This window comes from Pseudochaenichthys georgianus, chromosome 17, assembly GCF_902827115.2.
Source record: "Pseudochaenichthys georgianus chromosome 17, fPseGeo1.2, whole genome shotgun sequence".
NCBI lineage: Eukaryota > Metazoa > Chordata > Actinopteri > Perciformes > Channichthyidae > Pseudochaenichthys > Pseudochaenichthys georgianus.
The window spans coordinates 37,112,074-37,131,718 of NC_047519.1; the positions used below are offsets into that span (position 1 = coordinate 37,112,074).

Consider the following 19,645-nt stretch of genomic DNA (forward strand, 5'->3'; position numbering starts at 1 on the left):
ACAGTCATCGAGTGAAACCCCCCTCATGTGCACTTTGTCCATCTGATGTTAACCATTCTGTATAACGCTCGTGCTTTTATTCGTCTCTACTCTGACTCCACAGTAAAGTGACCATTAAAGTCCAGTTTAATTGGACTGCAGGCACAGCACGCGGCACGAAGAAAACAAGCCCGTTTGAACCCAAGTTCACTGATGAACAATATGAAATATGAAATAAAGGCTTTCTTTGAATCCTAACTCTTAGCCATCAATTTGAATACAGACCGACGAGAGAGCACATTTCTTTGTGCCCAAAACTGCATGAAACTCAGATTTTACATTATGATTTAAGCAGACGTTTGGATCCAAAAGAGGTTGCTTCGACACAAACCCTGCCAATGCATATTTAAAAAGCAAGTCATTCAGTTCTCATTTGGCGTTTTCAGCATCTTGTTTGTGTGATGGAAGTCTCATTAACACATGAGCAAAGAGACGTGAGTCCTCTGCCCACGCCTGAACCAAGGTTTCCCACACCCTGCAGTCCATATGGAGAATTCACCATCGTTTAATGAGTATTTAATTACAAGGTTTTCAGCACTGCTGCATAACTAGGCTCCAAACGCAGCCTGTCGTATGAAAAGAAAATTGCCAAGCACGAGAAAATAAAACAAATGTAAGCATTAATTTGAAAATGAGGTGCTAGGCTGCTTTAATGATATTAAAGTGTTCTACTATCATAAAAACGAATTAGATGAACATTTTAAAATAGCTTTCTAGATTGTAAATTTAGTGATTTAAAAAACACACATGCTCATTTTCAGGTGCATATTTGCCTCTGCAGACCATTTACATGCACACAAACCTATATAACACACTGCCACATAATAGGGCCTCTCTAAAAGAAAATGTGCCACATCAGGGTTTTTCGAGAAAAATAATGTATGATGTTCCCCAATGTCACTCCCAGCCAAAAGCACGGCCCGTCCGCTTTCCGGTGAAGATAATGCCTGAGAGCGAAGCGGAAAGTAATAGTTTCTTCATGTCTTAAAGCTGCCGAGTCATATATTGCACCTCAAACAACAAATACATCCAGAGTTACGGTGTCTTTACTTCCTCCACAGAAAAAAGGACAGTAAATGAAACGACTCGTCCACCAGCAGACCGACCGAACATCCATTCCCCATTTAATAATAATAATAATAATAATAATAATAATAATAATAATAAATGACATTTATAGAACGCTTTTTCTGGTGCTCAAAACGCTTTACAAGCAAGTAGTGTAGTATTTATGTATGTAGTATTTACTCGGAGATGCGTTAAACAAAGCCGTCTATTCTGTCTGACACCATTTTCATATTTTTGGAGTAATAATAACGTTTTTGACCAAAAGAAATATCGTTTTCTGTCATCGCGTTAACATTTTACGGGGGGAAATCTGCATCTTGGAATGAGGGCGCACGCCTTACGTTAAGCGGTTTAGACAAAACCCTGCATATTAAAAACAGTACAAGTACTTCATGACAATTAAAACTAAAACAGTTGGACCTGTCTGCAGACCGAATCATAATTAATGAAAACTAGGGATGCTCCGATCGCCGGAATCAGTATCGGCCGATACCGATCCGATCAAGTGGGCGGGGCCTAAATGGAAGATTTAAACATCACTTTAAATCTTCCATTTAAAGTGATGTTTAAAACTCAGTTAATGCTCATTCACTGGAGCTTCCACAAACAACAATCAACTTAATTATTACATTCATGATGTACATTATTCAAGTTTACATTCACTTTGGATAACACGGGAGAAATTAGTGGAAGCCTCTCTTTTCCTCTTTTCCTCTCCCCCTCTCTCTCTCCTGACAGCCTGTCAGTATCTCATGCAGCTCACTGACCCAGTAATGACTGAGTGACCCGACAGTGAAGAATAAATATATTTATAACTAGTGTAGCTTGTTCCAGAGGTAGATACATAGCTAAGTGTGTTAGGTCTAACTCTTGTGTGTTTCGCTCCGCTCACCGGTCCGGCGGGCGGAGCTGCAGGGTTTCTGCTTCACGTTGCATTCCGCTATTTTACTGTCTTTTTCGGACACCTTAAAATAATGCCAGACCGGTGAAGCCATGTTGGCGAGCTTGTTTTGCCGCACACAGAGAAAAGTGTCATGTATTTTACGTCATGCGATCGGCTCTCCCGATCGGCATGTTTAGAGAGCACCGATCGATCGGTAGAGAGTGAGTATCGGCCGATCTCGATCGGAGCATCCCTAATGAAAACAGTCACTGCCGATTAGAGAAATCAAGTATTCAGAAGCAGTTTTAAAATATGTAAAATAATGCGATTTGCGTTTGTTCGGGGCGACACGACAAGTCTTGTTATCAGAGAGAATGTAAAAACACAGCGGGGCCTAATGTTCCACAGAAAGCAGTACAGCTCGATCCTGCAGTATCTAAACTCATAAGCTCAATGCAGCTCCTTTATGCTGAAGATAAACTGTTCATTAAAACACACGGGACTAACGGCACACACTTGACTGGAATACATAAGTGTTTTCAGAGTGCAGCACAACGAGCAGAAGGTCAGGGGTGCATGAGATGATTATCAGACGTAATTACAGCACATTTAACCTTCCAGGCGACGGAGAGCACAACGACTGACTGGAAATAACAAACGGTATACAATATGTCCTGTTGTGTGGTACATTTAGTCCCATCTAACCACATGGCTGACCCGACACTTTAATGGAGTCAGCTTTGATGCGTGCATAATGAACACTGATCGGTTAAAGTTACATTAATGTCCTTTTAGTTTATGCAAAGAAAGGTGACTCGCTGCCCTTTCCTAATGGACCGGCCTATTTCTGACGCAGAAGACAGACGAATGTAAAAGCTTTTCCTCTCGCTGTTCTTTAACTTTTAACGTTTTCTAGTTTGTTTAAAGCCTCAGTATGTCAAACAAAGTCTAATTCAAACACATTTCATCTCCGTGTCTCAACAGGAGAACTCGCAGCAGGAACAGATCACACAGCTTCTGCCCTCACAATTACAGAGCAAACAATGTACAGACGAGAGCATGTGCTTCAGATTTAAGACGATAGCCTCAGTGCCGATTAGATAAAAGCAAATTGATTCGATCTAAAGCTGACATGACGGCAACGGAATGTGACCGGAAGGATATATGGTTATTGATGAGACTGTAACATCAAGCTGTGAGCAGTAGGGCTGCTACCATTCATTTCATTATCGATTCATCTGCCTTTTACTTTCCAGTCAAATTGATTAGTCTATAAAACCTCGGAATATAGTTTTAAAAAAGTCTTTCCAGTCTGCCAAAGTCCACGGTCATGACTTTACATGTGATATTTTGTCCGTTTAACTATAAATATAGGCACTTTATTTGATTTAAGGAGAACAATTATGTTTGAGAGCCTGAAAAAAGCATTTCCTGACATTTTTGGTTTAAAAAAAAAAAAAAAAAGACTCATCGAAAAAGACGCAATTATTTTTGACGAATGACTTGGCAATTAGTTGACCAATTAATTACAGTTCTCATGATGAGGCCAATAATATACATTTTAAGGAGTATCCCATTTTAAAATTGCAATATTTGTGTGCCCAGACTTGTTTTATCAACTGCCACCACGTAAAACAAGCAGCTGCATTAAAACAACCAACTCTAAACTAAATATCACATTTCAGTTCATTTTTTTTTTTTCGAGATCTAGAAATAATCACCACTGGATTTTCAACACGTTTCCCACTGTCTAGACCTGGAGCAATTAAGTCAGAAAGCAATTTGACAGGACAAAACATCTGTCATTGCCGTGTTCCACTAATGGTGTAGAGTACCGCAAATTGCTTTCCTTTGTGACACGAACACGGCAACAGAACGAAGCGACGAAGCCTACTCACTTTCTCTGAACTGGGCACTCTGACAAACCCACTTACTTTGACAAACATGTGACGAGTCATTAAAAGCTTATAAAACACACGCCTGATGCCATTAAAAGGATTACAAAAAAGAATTGTCGGAAACCACAGGATCCTTTTAATACCTGTGGACTCGGGAGTCACTTAATTGGCTTTTTTATTTAAGCCTTTCCGCAAACCAACTTATCCATCTTCAAAGCGCTAGAAAAACATCGTCTTGCAATCATAAGAGCTCTGTGGGAAACGGTTTACAATCAACTCTACGTGTTGAAGTCGAAATGTAATGAAAAATACACTAATGTGCATTATTGTACTCATTGGCACGTACAATTTTAATCTAAAGCCCCCTACATTTCTTCTAATGCAATAAAAAAAAAACTTCAACCTAATGAAACAACAAGTTCCTATTCTGCTGCATCAGACACCCATGTTGAACACCTGCCCTTTTGAAAGAACATTCATCGGTTTGCAACTCATATAATATCAATACATTACTTGTATATAAACTATTCTGCACTATTTCTATTAGATTATTTTATTGTATCCGTTATATTGTGTTGCACTGATGGAGGAGCCGGTGATCTAAGATGTTCACTGTCATATCTACACTGCAGCTACGCACACATGACAATAAAAGCCTTGAATCTGAATTAAGGGAAGCCCACTCACGCTGTATGTGAATTAGCTGCTTTGGCATCTTGAACTCCCCGGGGTAGAGGGATTCGTAGTACGTGATGTCGCTCTCCGCCTCGGGCACCGGGATGTGCATGTTGTCCCGCTTCTCTCCGTAAACCTGCTGCGCCGAGATGGCCCGCTGGAGATGGTGTTCCTGCAGAGAGAGAGAAGTGGAGGTGAGACACCTGGACCACTGAGGGGTGAGGATGGGGAGCGAAACTGGCATTGAAGGTCTCATATTATACTGTTCTTCATCAATATATCACAGGTCTCAGATACAGAACATGTCTCTGACGTGTTTGGCTCCAAACACCAAACAGATCATTGCAGCATTACCCATAATCCCCTCTGTTTCAGCCCTGTTTCCAAAGTGCTGATTCTCTGTCTGTTACTTTAGATGAAAATAAGGAGCCCCTCCCCACGCCCCTCAGATTTGGTTACAAAGGACTCAATGGAGCTCTAGAGGAGATTCAGGTGATAAGGGGGGGGGGGGGGGGTTACCTTGGTTGCTGATTGGCTAATGGTTACTCAAGACAACAAATCGTTATGACATCATAAAGTGGCCAAAATCTGATCAGCTCATTTTCAGACAGGTTTTTATAGAAATGGATCAAAAAGAGAGAAAATCTTTGTTCCTGAAACTTTCAGAGTCTCTTTCCACAGAGGGGACACATGTTGATGTAGAAGAGACATGAAGAAGAGGGGACACATGTTGATGAAGAAGAGACATGAAGAAGAGGGGACACATGTTGATGTAGAAGAGACATGAAGAAGAGGGGACATGTTGATGTAGAAGAGACATGGAGAAGAGGGGACACATGTTGATGAAGAAGAGACATGAAGAAGAGGGGACACATGTTGATGTAGAAGAGACATGAAGAAGAGGGGACACATGTTGATGTAGAAGAGACATGAAGAAGAGGGGACACATATTGATGAAGAAGAGACATGAAGAAGAGGGGACACATGTTGATGTAGAAGAGACATGAAGAAGAGGGGACACATGTTGATGTAGAAGAGACATGAAGAAGAGGGGACACATGTTGATGTAGAAGAGACGTGAAGAAGAGGGGACACATGTTGATGTAGAAGAGACATGAAGAAGAGGGGACACATGTTGATGTAAAAGAGACATGAAGAAGAGGGGACACATGTTGATGTAGAAGAGACATGAAGAAGAGGGGACACGTGTTGATGTAATTGATTTTTCATAATAGGTCCCCTTTAAACAGGCACCAGGCTACATTTTTAAAGACTGTGGTATCGATATTATCCGTTCTTACAAAAATGACGAAAATAGATGTCATATTTCTTATTACATAAAATACAACAGTGTTGGTTCTGTTCTCAATTAGTTTTTTCCCTTAAAAAGTAACAAAAGAACAGATAACAATACCATTAAGGAAGCGTATCGGTAAGAGGAGTAGTAGTGAAATCCTATTGATGTGTTCTTAATACAAACGATAACCTGCAGACTGAATTACTTCCAATGCAACAGATGGCGCTTTTCTCTTTACATTTAAGCGTAATTGTGGTTTGCAAACTGTACAAAAGAAAACAAGTGCCACACAGTTGAAAGTCTTTTTAGATCAGTTATAAAACTATATTCAGAACCGATATATATGGAAGAAAAAGAGCCTAAAATCTGAATTAGAAATACTTAAATAATCCCCGGGAGAAAGTGGTTTCCGGTGTTCCTTTTTAAAATTTATAAAATAGAAATAGAAGTAAAATAAGTGATAAATTCCTAAGACCGGCCTGATGTTATACTTGGGGAATCTGGTGCAGGAGAACTCACAGGTGGGGACAGATACCCGATTAAGGTGCTGCTGGCTGCCAGCAAGAAAACAATTACCAGAGCATGGTACAGAGCAGATCCACCTACAAAGGAGCGATGGCTGGGAGCAGTACAGGAGATATTTGATATGGAGAGATTCACACACATATTGAGGATCCAGGAAGGGAAATTTGAGTCCAAATGGGAAAAATGGGTTGAATATAAAAGAAAAATGTATGACACCACAAATTGCGAGTTGGAACCAGACCATGATGTTGCATTGAAATAGGATAGAAAGCTTCCATTTCACTGTTTGCTTGTGTTTATTATTATTTGTATTTTCTTCTTCAATCGGTCTCTAATTCAAGTGTATACTGAACTATATGTGGTTTTGTATGTTTATAAAAATGTCAATAAAAATGTAAGTGATAAAACCTTAAGTAAAACTGTGCTATAAAAGATCATGTTTATTTGGGGTTCATAATATGATTGACATAAACATAAGAAATCAAAGTAATATTTCCATAAAGACCAAATTAAAATAAACTCCAGCTGAAGGGAACTTTGTGATTTCAGCCTCTGCAGACCGTTTACATGCACACAAACCTATAGAACACACCACAGGAAAAAACAAAAAGCACAATAGGGCCTCTTTAAGTGAAGCAAATTCAAAACATGTAAGTCTGAAACAACACCACGTTTTTAAATGCACGCCAGCTAACTTAACTGAGGCAGACAACTGACGATGATCCCGTTACACATCGGGCAACATTTGTCCTCCAGATCGTGTAACGTCTTTAGCTTCACAGGGAGGACCTTTGAGGCACCGCAAGTGGCTTCTCTATTCACACCAGCGTTGCTTTCAGGAACATTCCCGTCTTGCGCCTTGTCAAACATGCCACTGGAATGGCATGTGGGCGAGGGGTGAGCCGAGGGGGCAGTTCAAGCAGCAGGCGATAATTCAACACCGCCACAAAACTCAACGAAAGAAGAAGCAGGGCGGAGGGGGGTATGCAATGTAGATTTACGCTGTGGAAACCGTCTCTTATTACTTCCAGGAACCCGGGAGGCAAAGAGCTGCTTACGTCCACTATAAGGGATTGAATAGAATACAAGTTGCGAGACATGGAATGTTTTTTCACTGACTTCTTGAATCAGAAACAGTCACTACATCAAACTCAAATAATTGCTGCTACATCTTCAGGAGAGTGTTGTAATTGGTTTGCTCGCTCTATGTGAAAGTGTCCAATGTCAACGATATCGTCATCTCATCTGCAATGGTGCCGCTTTCATTCACAAACATTCAAGTACTTCTCATCTATTCACAACCGCCATTTCCCCATAAAAATAAGGATTTCCGGTGGGATAGATTGTCCTGAACATCAACCCTTGCTCCCGTTTACACATGACCTCAAGCAAGATGTGTTGCTGAGCATATTAGGGATTGAGGGGACTTGTGAAAAACACCTGAACGCCAACAAACAGAACTGCAAGGTGGAACAAAATCAAACTAACACATGTCACGCTATTTACATTTAAGAAAGTGGAAACGTTTTCTTTTATGTGAAGGAATCTGTGATCAAAAGATAATTGATTCAACCTAGAATGATATGACCGTTGCATCCCTCAGGCCATAAGACTGTTAAACACCTGCACTTTTGAAAGAACATCCATCCGTCTGAAACTTATATATATCAATATTCAAATGACTTGTATATGGACTATTCTGCACTATTTCTACTATATTCTATCTTATTGTGTTGCCCTGTTGGAGGAGCCTGTGACCTAAGATCTTCATTGGCATATCTACACTGTAGCTATGCACACATGACAATGAAAGCTGGATCGAGACCAATATGACCATCTGCAGGTCTCCCTTGAAAAAGAGATCGTTGATCTCAATGGGATTTTCACCTGGTTAAATAAAGGCTACAAACAATCTAATCCCCATCATCTCAGGAGCACAAGTATTAAAGCCTGACACTGTTTCTGTCCGATGGCCTTATCTACCCTCCGTCTTTGTGACAAAAGCCGGCTGCTGCCAAGCCTGTTTAGGGGAAATGTCCCAGAAGGAAGGACGCCAGACGGGTTGAGTAACTGGTTTTCTGGCGGGCTTCTTCTTGTCTGAGTGGTCCCAGTCAGCGGTGGTAGCCGAGCCTCTGGGCGCTGAGCCACTGGCAGGCAGACTGTCAACAAAGCGGCTCTGCACAATCTCTCTCTGGGGAGGAGGAGTGTATTTATTGTATTCCGAGGTTGTCGGAAACACGGGGGGGAATGTGAAGAGGCGGTAGGGAATAGATTCAAGGCGTTCATTGTCATGTGTGCATAGCTGGTGTAGTTATGGCAATGAAGGTCTTAGGTCACAGGCTCCTCCAACAGTGCAACACAATAAAACAGATAATAGTGCAAGTAAATAAAATAAAATATAATATAATAGCTCATATGTTGCAGACAAAGTTAAAGCAACAGACACGGCAGCCATCTTTATATATCTGAAGTAGGTAAAGTGACACTTTCTATGAGTACACATAATTGTTGGCAGTTTTGTTTAGCTGTTGTGTCACATGTAGCGTTCATTGTTTAGTGATCTTGTTCATTTTTGTAAGTTGTAACACCTTGTTCAACATGCTTTGGCAATATGATGTTTTGGATATGGTCATGCCAATAAAGCTCCTTTGAATTAGAGTCAAGTAGAAAGTGTGTGTGCTTTAAATGAATGAGTGTGGTCCTTTGGAAAGTAAGAGACTTTGCTTACTGCAAGTCAGCCATGGTACAGTCACTGATGTGTAACGCAAGTACACACATTGAGGAGGATATACAACATTGAAGAGTTTCAATATGCGGTCAGATTTTGGTTTGGCGCGCTCTCTAGGGTTTACACCAAAATGAGATGTCTCCATAAAAACACTTGCCAAGTCACTGCTTCTTTTTGTGCAGGTTATGTGACAGCTCTACTCTCTACTCTCATCTGTTCGCTTAACTACCCAGCAGCCCTGCATGGTGAGGTGTGCAAAGCTTTTTCAAATGGCTTCTATACTGATTCTGATTGGTAGGAGTGTTCAACAAAAGGGCGAGGATTCATTTACTCCAACTACACATACAAATAGGGTTTGGCTAAATGGATCTACTCTGGCTCAGTATACGTCGATACATATTTTATGATCATAAATATCATGCTATAGTGAATATTGCGTAAAGCTCTGTGACAAACCAAATAGACTATTCATTTACTAACCCTGTACATCTCACAATTGGAATAAATCAAACAAAGATGTCTTCATATTACTTATACACAAGTACCAAACTGGTGTCAGTCAGTTCATATAAATACATACAAGCCAACAGCTGCTTCGATGCAGGTGTTTCCCTATCAACCAACAAGTCTCTACGAATTCATTTCCACTTGGAAAGAGAAACATTAGCCGTTTATGTTGTTCAGTATGCAATATCAAACTGTATTACCTAGATGTAATAGTTATTTATAGAGCAATACCAAAACATAATTCAGAACCGACTTTAAACACAACAGCAATAAAGAAGCACTGCATCCTGTGGTGAGCCTTAAAGTTGCAATTTCTGAACAATAAACCGCAGTCAGACGGTGCCGCGCCATTATATCAATGGAGACATTTTCTGATGAGACATTTATGTAAGCTGTTTTCCCACCTAGCTTCAAGCTCAATGTAAGCTGGATTTAGTTTTAATACAAGCTTCTCAGCCAGTGGGCTACAAGTTTTCAAACATTACGGTCGACTATGTAGCTCCGACATACTGTACGTTAGTGCAGTCGTCGACTTCAAAATATCGTCGACGACATATTTCCGCGTCGACGCATCGCTACACACACGTGGGTGTGTAAACAAAGCAAGAAGCCGTTCGCAATCGCACTTCAAACACAATGGAGACTGAAACGGCTGCCACCACCTCCTCACAGGATTGCGCACGAAGCCCTCAAACGAAAACATCTCGCCCTAGGTCTTCAAAAGCATGGGAATATTTTAAAGTTAGTCCAAAACGCAAAGATATTGTCATTTGCAGTCTTTGCCAAATGGAGTTGGCATATCACACAAGCACAACGGCTATGTTGGAACATTTAAAGCGGCAGCTAGCTGTGGTGGCTACCATTAGCAGCTAGCATTTGCTCTCCGATTTTTACATAAAAATGGAATTATGGATTATAAATTCAATCATTTTTGTATACATAGACGTTAAAAACCTATGGATTAACCGATTCAGCCGCGTTCTTTCTCGTTTTAATGCCATTGAACACGTCTTTTGATCAGATTGACAGCTACGGTGGTGAGACGATCTCCCTAGAAGCTCTGTAAAGGTACGTGTTGTGATGACTGTATTTGCTTCCCCTGTCGCGAGTCCGGATCACTCAGTGATGATACTATATACCTACATAATCTGTGGAGTCTCAGTTTTAATCGGATATCTTGTATGTGCAGCTACGATGAGTAATAAGGGTACTTTTATCTTGAGTTCTGTGCCAATGTCCGTTAGCATTTTTCGCTCATGGGTCATTTAGATGCTTCTTATGAGACTTGTGTTTTGGTAAACATGGTTTGTATCGTCAGATAGCTGAGATTATTTCCGTTAATCTGGTATAACACATTAATAGTTTGTTAAATATTAAGATCCCCTGAGACACAGTATCGTGACATATTTTTTTTTACATTACGTTTTTTTTACATTACGTTTTTTATGAATTGAACAACAGAAAAATAATCGTTAGATTAGTCGACTAATCGATCAAATAATCGCCCGATTAATCATTTTCGAAATAATCGTTTCCCCCCAGCACTACTGTACGTGTTAAGGGGCGGGACATCTCTAAGCTGTTAACCAATCACATCAGAGCTATCCAATCAGAGCAGACTGGGCTCTGGTTTCAGACAGAGGGTGAAAAGAGGTGATGCAGCACATTAAGCATGGAGACATGCTAAAAGTAGAGGAACAAAATATGAACCTGAAAATTAGCTTAATAGGCCTTTAACATAAAGAAAAGAGTATGTTAACTGCATAAAAGTGAACTTTATAATGCGTCACCTTCAGAACAACATTATGCTGTGATTTTAAACATGTTCAGCCTGGATTACATTTATTTTGAGTTCCAGAGCAACTGATAATCACCACGTTGGGCTTAGGGAGCAAAACTATTCAACACGGTCTGTGGTACCAAAGGCAAGAGATTGTATTTTACATTCATGGAGCTTTATAGTGCCATCTGTTCTGAGGATGTAGCTGGAGACGCTGCTGTGGACAGCCTTGCACTTTTATTTGAGTGCTTCCCTAAGGCTTCTAGATACGAAGCTCACAACGCTTACACTTTCACCCAAAGCATTTACTCTGACCCCCTCTATGAATGTACGCTCACAAAAACCTTCATGTTCCCATCGAATTCTCACTGAATCATTCCCCCGATAGGCGAATGCCAAAACCTCCGCCTCAATGTCCTCGGGCTTCTCCACAATAAGAGAAAACTCATAAAAATCAAATGGCCTTGAGCGAAAACACGCAGGCTGCCAAACCCGATCAAGCAATGCGTTTGTTTACTTTCCCGGCTATTTGCTGGAGTAGACTTAAATTGAGGTGAACAGTCAGAATACAGAACATTAGTTGATAGCTTTTTCCTCTCGCTTTCTCACACAAGAGTCCAGAAATAGCCCTGTAAAATCACCACATCCATCACTGTCAGGTCTGCTGAGGCAGGCCGAGCTTCCTCCACCTTCCGCGCTCTCGCCTCCGACAGCTACTATCCCAGACACTGTAAACCCCACTTAACATGACGGACAGCTGCAAGGGCTGCTGGGTAACGCTGTCGAGGGACGCATGCATACAAGGCGGTTTAATGCACCACGCAGTAGAGGGTGGTTTTAATAACCAGTGTGAGTAGGTTCGTGGGAATGAACAGCAATCAGATTCATGATAATGCGCTTTCGGCTCAGGCGGACAAATGACTGATCATGAATTGAGAAACTTTTACGGTTAAACTATGGTGGATAAAGGAGTTTCTGTAAGGGTATAATAATTCTGTAACGAGAGTAGGTCAACTTTTGCATCACTATGATGTAAAACTAGGGCTGCACGATTAATCTTTTTAATATGGAGTAGGTGCAATATTCCAAATCGCATTTAGAGCAATATTTGGTAAAGGCTAATGGGAGAAAATATAAGAATCAGATAAATACTTTGATAATCGCAAGGGGAATTGGTATCCTGACATTTAGATTGAATAAAAAGAATAAATTACATTAACATAGGTACAAAAAGTAAAGGTCATTGTGGAGCTGCAGAGAAGCCATAAGACCGTTTTCTACAGAATCAAAATAACCCTAAACCTTTCCTAATCCTTTTGTACAGATCATCTTAAGAAACTATCATTTCAACATAATGATTGAGAATAAAGTGATTTAAAAAAAATGATTCCCTCTGATAAAGCAATTGCAAAGTGATTCCCAATATTACTCAGAAATAATTGCAAATTTTCCACAAAGTGCAGCCCTAAATTACCGGTCATAAATTGAGGGAAAAAAAGTCACCCCAAAACCTCTACTTCACATTACATGCTTTAATGCTCAAAAACGGTCTTTCTTTTTCCTCGTACTGCTGTTAGCTTGAGAGAAACTCCCTCCCCAGGTCTTTGCAGGCCATTAACAACGCACAAAAACCTATAGGAACACTACAGAAAAGGGAAAACCCCAAAGGCACATTAGGGCCCCTTAATATAAATTATAAAAGTAGTGTATAAAAGCGTAGGAAAATCTCGAACAAAGGACAACTTTTACATTATTTTGAAGAAAATCCAATGACTCCCAAACAGGCCCTGTACAAAGTTTTCTGGCGTTTCCCACAACTTGGCAACTCAGCAGTGCCAACTAATTTGCCTAGCTTGCAAACCGTATGAGGATATAGATTGCAAAACTTGCCTCAAGACTGGTGTTAATTTCCCTGCGCACATTCACATCAATATAAAACTGTCAACAGTGGAATAAAAAAAAAAGCGGGAAATGGCTGACTCTGCAACTTTCACTTTCACAGCATGAAGGCTGCAGAGACTTTGGTCAGGTGACATGCCCTACATTTCCACCCAGCAAGGTCACACGCTGAGCAACTGGTGGTATGCCAGAGTGTGAGTCTCGTTCGTGGTGTGTGGTGTGTGTGCGTGCGTGTGCGTGTTTGAGTACAAGAACGGTGGTCTGGCAAAGAGGAAAACAGCAACAGATGCCTGTGGGCTCCCAGCAGGGCCGCAGACACTGACCTCACTTTCACCCAAACGCAAACATAAGACAAAGTGCCTGGCTCAAAACAAACAAGCCGCATGTGCCGAGGGAGTTTCGGCGATGACAGCTTTTCAGTAAAGCAACGCTAACACACACACTGCTGTAATTACAAAACCCACATGCATGGTGAGCAATGATCCTTGAAAAGCAAAGGAGAACACAAGCGTAAACAGTACAAACGAGCAAGGCTTAATGTAGCATACAGCCTGTTTTTCACTGGGAAAATGGTGTCCGACATATTTAAGGCTCTGAAATCAAGTCAAGTGTCGAGCGGGGGCGAAGTTAAAAAAGAAACTACAATGTCAGATGATTGTTTCGCAATTTGTCAACCACTATTCTGCATGCAGCATCGGCAGAAATGAGATTAAAGCATGAAAACAGTAAAAGCACAAAATAAAAATGTGAACCAGAAGAGGAGCACAATAGGGTTCTCCAAGTAACTTCTGTCTACTTAACAGGGCCGGCCCTTGGCATAGGCAGTATAGGCGAATGCTAGGTCGCATCACCAATCGGGGGGGGCCGAAATTGGGGGAGAAAAAATAAGTTAAAAATATATCCTTTTTTATTTCCATAACACAATTTCCCAATTTTGGATCAAAGTACATCTTATTATCTCATACTAACAGAACTACGCCTATATTGCGTACAGCACCCATAAACCCCCCCCCCAAATCAAGTTGAACTGCCCCAGAAAAAACAGGTTTATGTGAAATAGTTTTTTTTTTTATAATGGTTTGTGTGCAATTATAGGTTTTAATTTTGTATTGTGTTCATTTAAAATAAATCAAACTCCCAAAAAACGTATACAGCCATCATACTTATAACATGCAACTTAAAGTTTCGTCTCAGTAAACACATGATGATTACTGCGATTTCTTCCATTTGTCCAGGACATCCAATGCTCCCAGGACAGCAGCAATTAGTTGAATGAATCCCTGGCATTATGAAAGGTGTAAATCTACTAGTGTTTCAGAACAGATGTTTACGAGCAGAGTCACCACATATATGGAGAGCACACTGTCCATGTGGTTGAGGCTGCAATAAGCTCAGCGGGAGTAGGGCTGCAAAGAACTCCCTTTTATTAAATCTCAGATTCATTTGTTTCTTGGTTAATTGATAAGTTCAATTGATTGTTGGGTCTATGAAATCTCTGAAAACTGTGGAAAAGGGGGGTCCAATGCCACCTCAAGCACATGATGATGTCTTTAACAAGGTCACGGTTGGTCCACTACGCAAAGAGATTCAATACATTTACTTTTTAGAAGAATAAAGAAACTAGAGATATTCACATTCCAAACAGCGTGAATCAGTGAACTTTACTTATTGTTTCTAAACAAAGAAATATTAAAACTGATCAAAAGAGTTGGGTGATTTATTTAATATTAATCAACTAAAGTATTATTTCCTGCATGTAGCATAAAGGGACTGCATTTCTGTGTTGTACAATTACAATAAATGAACCGCAATATTTCCACAGGCAAGCACTTTCCCCCTGTGTGGACCAATGAGTTAAAAATCAAGGATGCACAACTAAAACACATGCCACTTGCGGTACAATGAAGCAACAACATCATACACTAAGGGCTGAAGGAGTGAGTCATGCATTTTTTTTTACCAACACAATAACTCAAACCATATTTCCTATCAAACACCTGACGTAGAAATTCAAAACAGACCTCTGATCATGTGCAGCAAGCCTTGGCCTACCTCTTATGATAATATAACGGTTACATAAGGGAGCTCTCCAGCTGAGCACAACACAGACTTTGAAGTGACAGCAACTGCAACCCCTCCCCCCGTCATCCTCCTCCCGTGCGCCACGTGCGCCGGTATGCCAGCCTGCTGAGCCATCTGACACACTGAACCCCTGACACACAGCCAGCACCAGACTGGCTGCAAAGCACTGAATAACAACAGCATCCACCAGGCAGGGAAGTCTGGACTGATATTCCCACAAGTGTCACTTTGTTAGGACCAGTGGTGGGGGCCCTTACAGATTTAAAAACCCACTACTGCATTAAGCCAGCCTCCCCCCCCCCAATACTTATCTAAAATAATCCGATGTGCTGCTAAGAATGATAGAAGTTGTCAAATAAATGTCATGCATAGAATGGAAGAACACATTTCCCATGGGTTACATCTAGTTTTTTCTAATCAAGCTCCTGCATCCAAAAGATAAGCACCAAAACACTCGGCATAACATCGGGAAGCAGTCTTTGTTTATTTACATGACTCAGTGACTCATCCCTTAAACTGAGCTAAAATATCTCCTTCTCTAGATAAATCATAATACACTAAGGATAGAACATGAACTCCCAGAATAGCTTGTGAAGTTATACAATTTGTATATTTGAAAATGTGCAGTGGCAAGAGAATTTGGATGTGGTTCAATCTAATCTGGAAAATCCAATGTCAAGACTGGGAACCCAGCGAGACTGTTCCAGTGAGTTGTAACAGATACTGGAAAAAAACAACCCTTTTTTCAAGAGCAACGTTATGTAAAGTCAACTTAGATGAATAAATAATATAAATATGTGAATGCAGGTTTGTGATGCAAGACTGGGACATTAAATATGATATCTCTCACACCGCTACATTGCAATGAAAGTAATATTTAAATACAGTGAAGATCACAACACAGCCTCAATACAAACAAACATCAAACGCTGAATAGTATGTCATGTCAAAGTGCTTAATAGCCTGTGATGACCTGCACTAAAGCATGCAATCATTATTTTGTATTAATGTTTTATATTAATTATAATTAATCAGCATTATCCTGCACAATCATCACTAATATCATTCTGCAGATTGTACCATTCTAGAATATTATATATTGTATTATGATTATTGATGGCATTAGAGTGTCATCAAAAGCTGCAGCTAGTTTGAATGACTTTGTATACTGCAGGGTAGCTTGTGAATTTACTCCAGGCGTTAACTAAAGTCATATTTAAGAGTTGATTATATTTCACACCATTATCCAGATCTGCTAAGTAACTAAAGGTATTAATGAATATATTGAAGTAAAAGTATACACACACGTATGCCTGATCACATTGCTGCTGTAACTAAACCATTTCCTCAATTTAGGATCAATAAAAGTATCAATCTAATCAAAACACATGATTTATTATTCTGAAATGGGGCCATTATGCATAATAAGTATTTTCACTTTAAGTTTATTTTGATGCCAATACTTTTACTTGAGTATCATATTGATTGCAGGACTTTAACTTGTAAAAGTATTCCTACACTCTGGTACTTCTACTTTTACTCAGTACAAGATCTGAGTCCTTCTTCCACCTCTGTCTGCCAATAAGCTATTGAATTTGAATCGAGTTTCCCCTCGGCAGCAGTGTTGACATGTGTGTACACAGCAGCAAAAAATGAAAATACTTGAATGTAAAGTACCTCAAAATTGTACTCAAGTAGTGTAGATAGATACTGTATTTATCCCAAGTTCGGAAATGATTTTGTCACAGCAGCATTTTGACAGTAAGGATACTTATTGACTTTAAACCACTGGTCGTAACTGTAAAAAGAATTGGAAACACTGTATGTCAATATGGCCATGCTAATAAAGCTATTTGAGTTTGAATTGAGTTTCCCCTCAATGCATGGCAGCAGTGTTGACATTTCTGTCTGCTAGCAGCACAGATGCCACATATAATCTGAAATCACTAGCTCCCCCTTGCCCTGGTCCTTTGCAATTACGCCAACACAAGGCCTCGTCCCGACACACAGGAGACAAAATGTCGGAATTGCTGAAGTCACATGACTCCTTTGTACTTAGAAAACCACCCCACGTACAAATAAAGCAGAGCAAACCTGCTTATCTCATCCAAAAACCACACATTATATCCCCGTGTAACCATAACAATAACCACCGTCACACAAACGGTCCGTTTAGAACGGAATTCCGTCGTGTTTCTCCTGAGAAAAAACAGCAGCCATTTTGTGTGAAAGCTTGCGCAGAGAAGAAAAAAAAAAGGAGGGACGCTTCATTTAAAAAATAATAATAAACCACATAAATTCAACATTTTTTAAATAAATCATACCGATTCCTCTTCTTTCTCCATCCCCGTGGGCATCTGCGGCACGGCCCGGTTAATGGAGGCATACTCGTGCAGGTCGGGTAAATCCTCGCAACGGAACACGGGCAGCGGCTTGGTAGCGTCCAGAGCTCGCGCCCGAAACGACAATTTACTCATTTTTTCACAACTCGAGATGCAATATAAACCTATCGGATCTCCTGATATTCACAACGGTACCGAGTGGCGCTTTCATGGATGTTTCTGTGCGGTTTTCTCTACTCTAACGTTGTAAAGCTTGTATTTAGGGCGTCGCCAACGGAGCCGGGGGAAGGGCCCGGATCTTGGTCGCTCTCTCTCGGACTGTTTTTTTCCGACGCTCCGCTCCCTACCGTTGGTTCAGTGCGCCATGGACAACATGGCGGACATTTAAAACTCTTTTGCTCTGTTTCGTTCGCAGCGGTCCAACCCCCAGCGCGCGGACCGACCATTCCCACACGGTCCCGAGCGCTTGCGCGTTGCGGGGGTGGGGGGAAGGGGGGCAAACTGACTGCTATACACACACACTTTATATTAATGATTGCAATTACTGTTAGGCGGAAATATATATTGTCTAAAAAAAAAATAGAGAATCTAAATGAACATTAATGAAACATGAGAAAGGAAAATAAACAAATAAGTAGATCCAATACAATTATACTAAATAAGTAGATACTAATTAATAAAAAGCCAAAAATACACAAATAATTATACTTACAATGTATACTCCATTTAGTAGATACTAATGAATAAAAGCCAAAAATAAACAAAGTGGATAAAAAAACATTACACAAAATAAGTAGATCCCAATTAATAAAAGCCAAACAAATTATCAAAGTAATAAATGTATGAATACAAAAAAAGGCTTGATTTACGTGTGTAAAACAAAAACAAGTAATGAAAGGCATAACTTGTTCTCCTATTTGCAAACACACATATTGACTTTGCAGTATACTATTAAACACCAGTAACATTGTAGCCACATTTGATTTTCAGTAGTAAATAAAGAGGAATCAAAGCTTATATATCAATTTTTATTCCATTGTATTAATTCTATTTTTAGGCATGTGTTTTGTATTTATTAAACCATACACACAACTACCCTACACATAAAGCAGTACAAAAAAGCCTCAAACTAAACTTACCTATAACTTTGAATATGTATGTTATGGTAATTAGTGTTATGCTTTTCAGTAGACCAAAGATCATCCATCCAAGTTTATTCCTTTTCGTATAGTCATGCGTAAATCCTTAATATATTATTTAAATATGTTTAATAAATACAGTACCCTAACATTCTAGAAAAGGTTCAAACTTGTTCTACTTTTTAGTAGACCTTTTAAATCATGAGAGATCAAAAGCTTATTTTCGAATTAATTCAGTTTTATTTTTTCTTTTTTAAAATCATGCTTTAGTGATATTATTTTAAAAAACACTTTTAAAATGTGACTAATAGTATACCATTACAGGGTGTCCGCGGGGTCTTAAAAAGTATTACAAGTTGATAAATCAGTATATAAAAATATATATAAATTGTCCAAAGAGGTTGTATTCTACAGTCTGCCTGAATGTAATCATGGCGTAGTGTGTAGTGTGATTCTGTGTAGTTTAGTTATGGCATCCCGTTGGGTTTGACGTCATCTGAACGGGACATTGCACGCTCACTGCTTGATAGCGTGCGAAGGTCCGTTTACGCCGGTTGTTAAACAACATCGTTATGGGGAAATGCAAGTCTGCGTCTAAATGGTTGGAAGATAAGGAGGAAGGACAATAAATTACTAAATGTGAGGTGAAGTGTGTCGTCAAGGTAACCAGTTAAAACTCGAAGGGGCGATGAGGTCTTCAAATGTATGGAAATGTATTAAAAAGGTCTTACATCTGACTTCAGGATACCCTGCATTATAATACAGTACACACAACTTCTCTAC

General features: G+C 39.9%; 1 protein-coding gene across 2 annotated transcripts in view; it reads right to left on the minus strand.

Moving 5' to 3' along the window:
• The window catches only part of LOC117462234 (enhancer of polycomb homolog 1-like), a 47,045-nt gene that overhangs the window by 26,335 nt on the left and 1,065 nt on the right, over nucleotides 1-19,645 (minus strand). The window contains exons 1-2 of one of the 2 annotated variants that reach the window (XM_034104364.2): nucleotides 17,706-18,113; nucleotides 4,576-4,735 (exon numbers count right to left, since the gene is read on the minus strand). In XM_034104364.2, the coding sequence (XP_033960255.1) occupies nucleotides 4,576-4,735; nucleotides 17,706-17,858 (313 nt within the window). In that variant the 5' untranslated portion in view covers nucleotides 17,859-18,113. Of the gene's footprint in view, nucleotides 1-4,575; nucleotides 4,736-17,705; nucleotides 18,114-19,645 lie in introns of those variants that run through there. The other variant, XM_034104365.2, reaches the window with a different exon arrangement.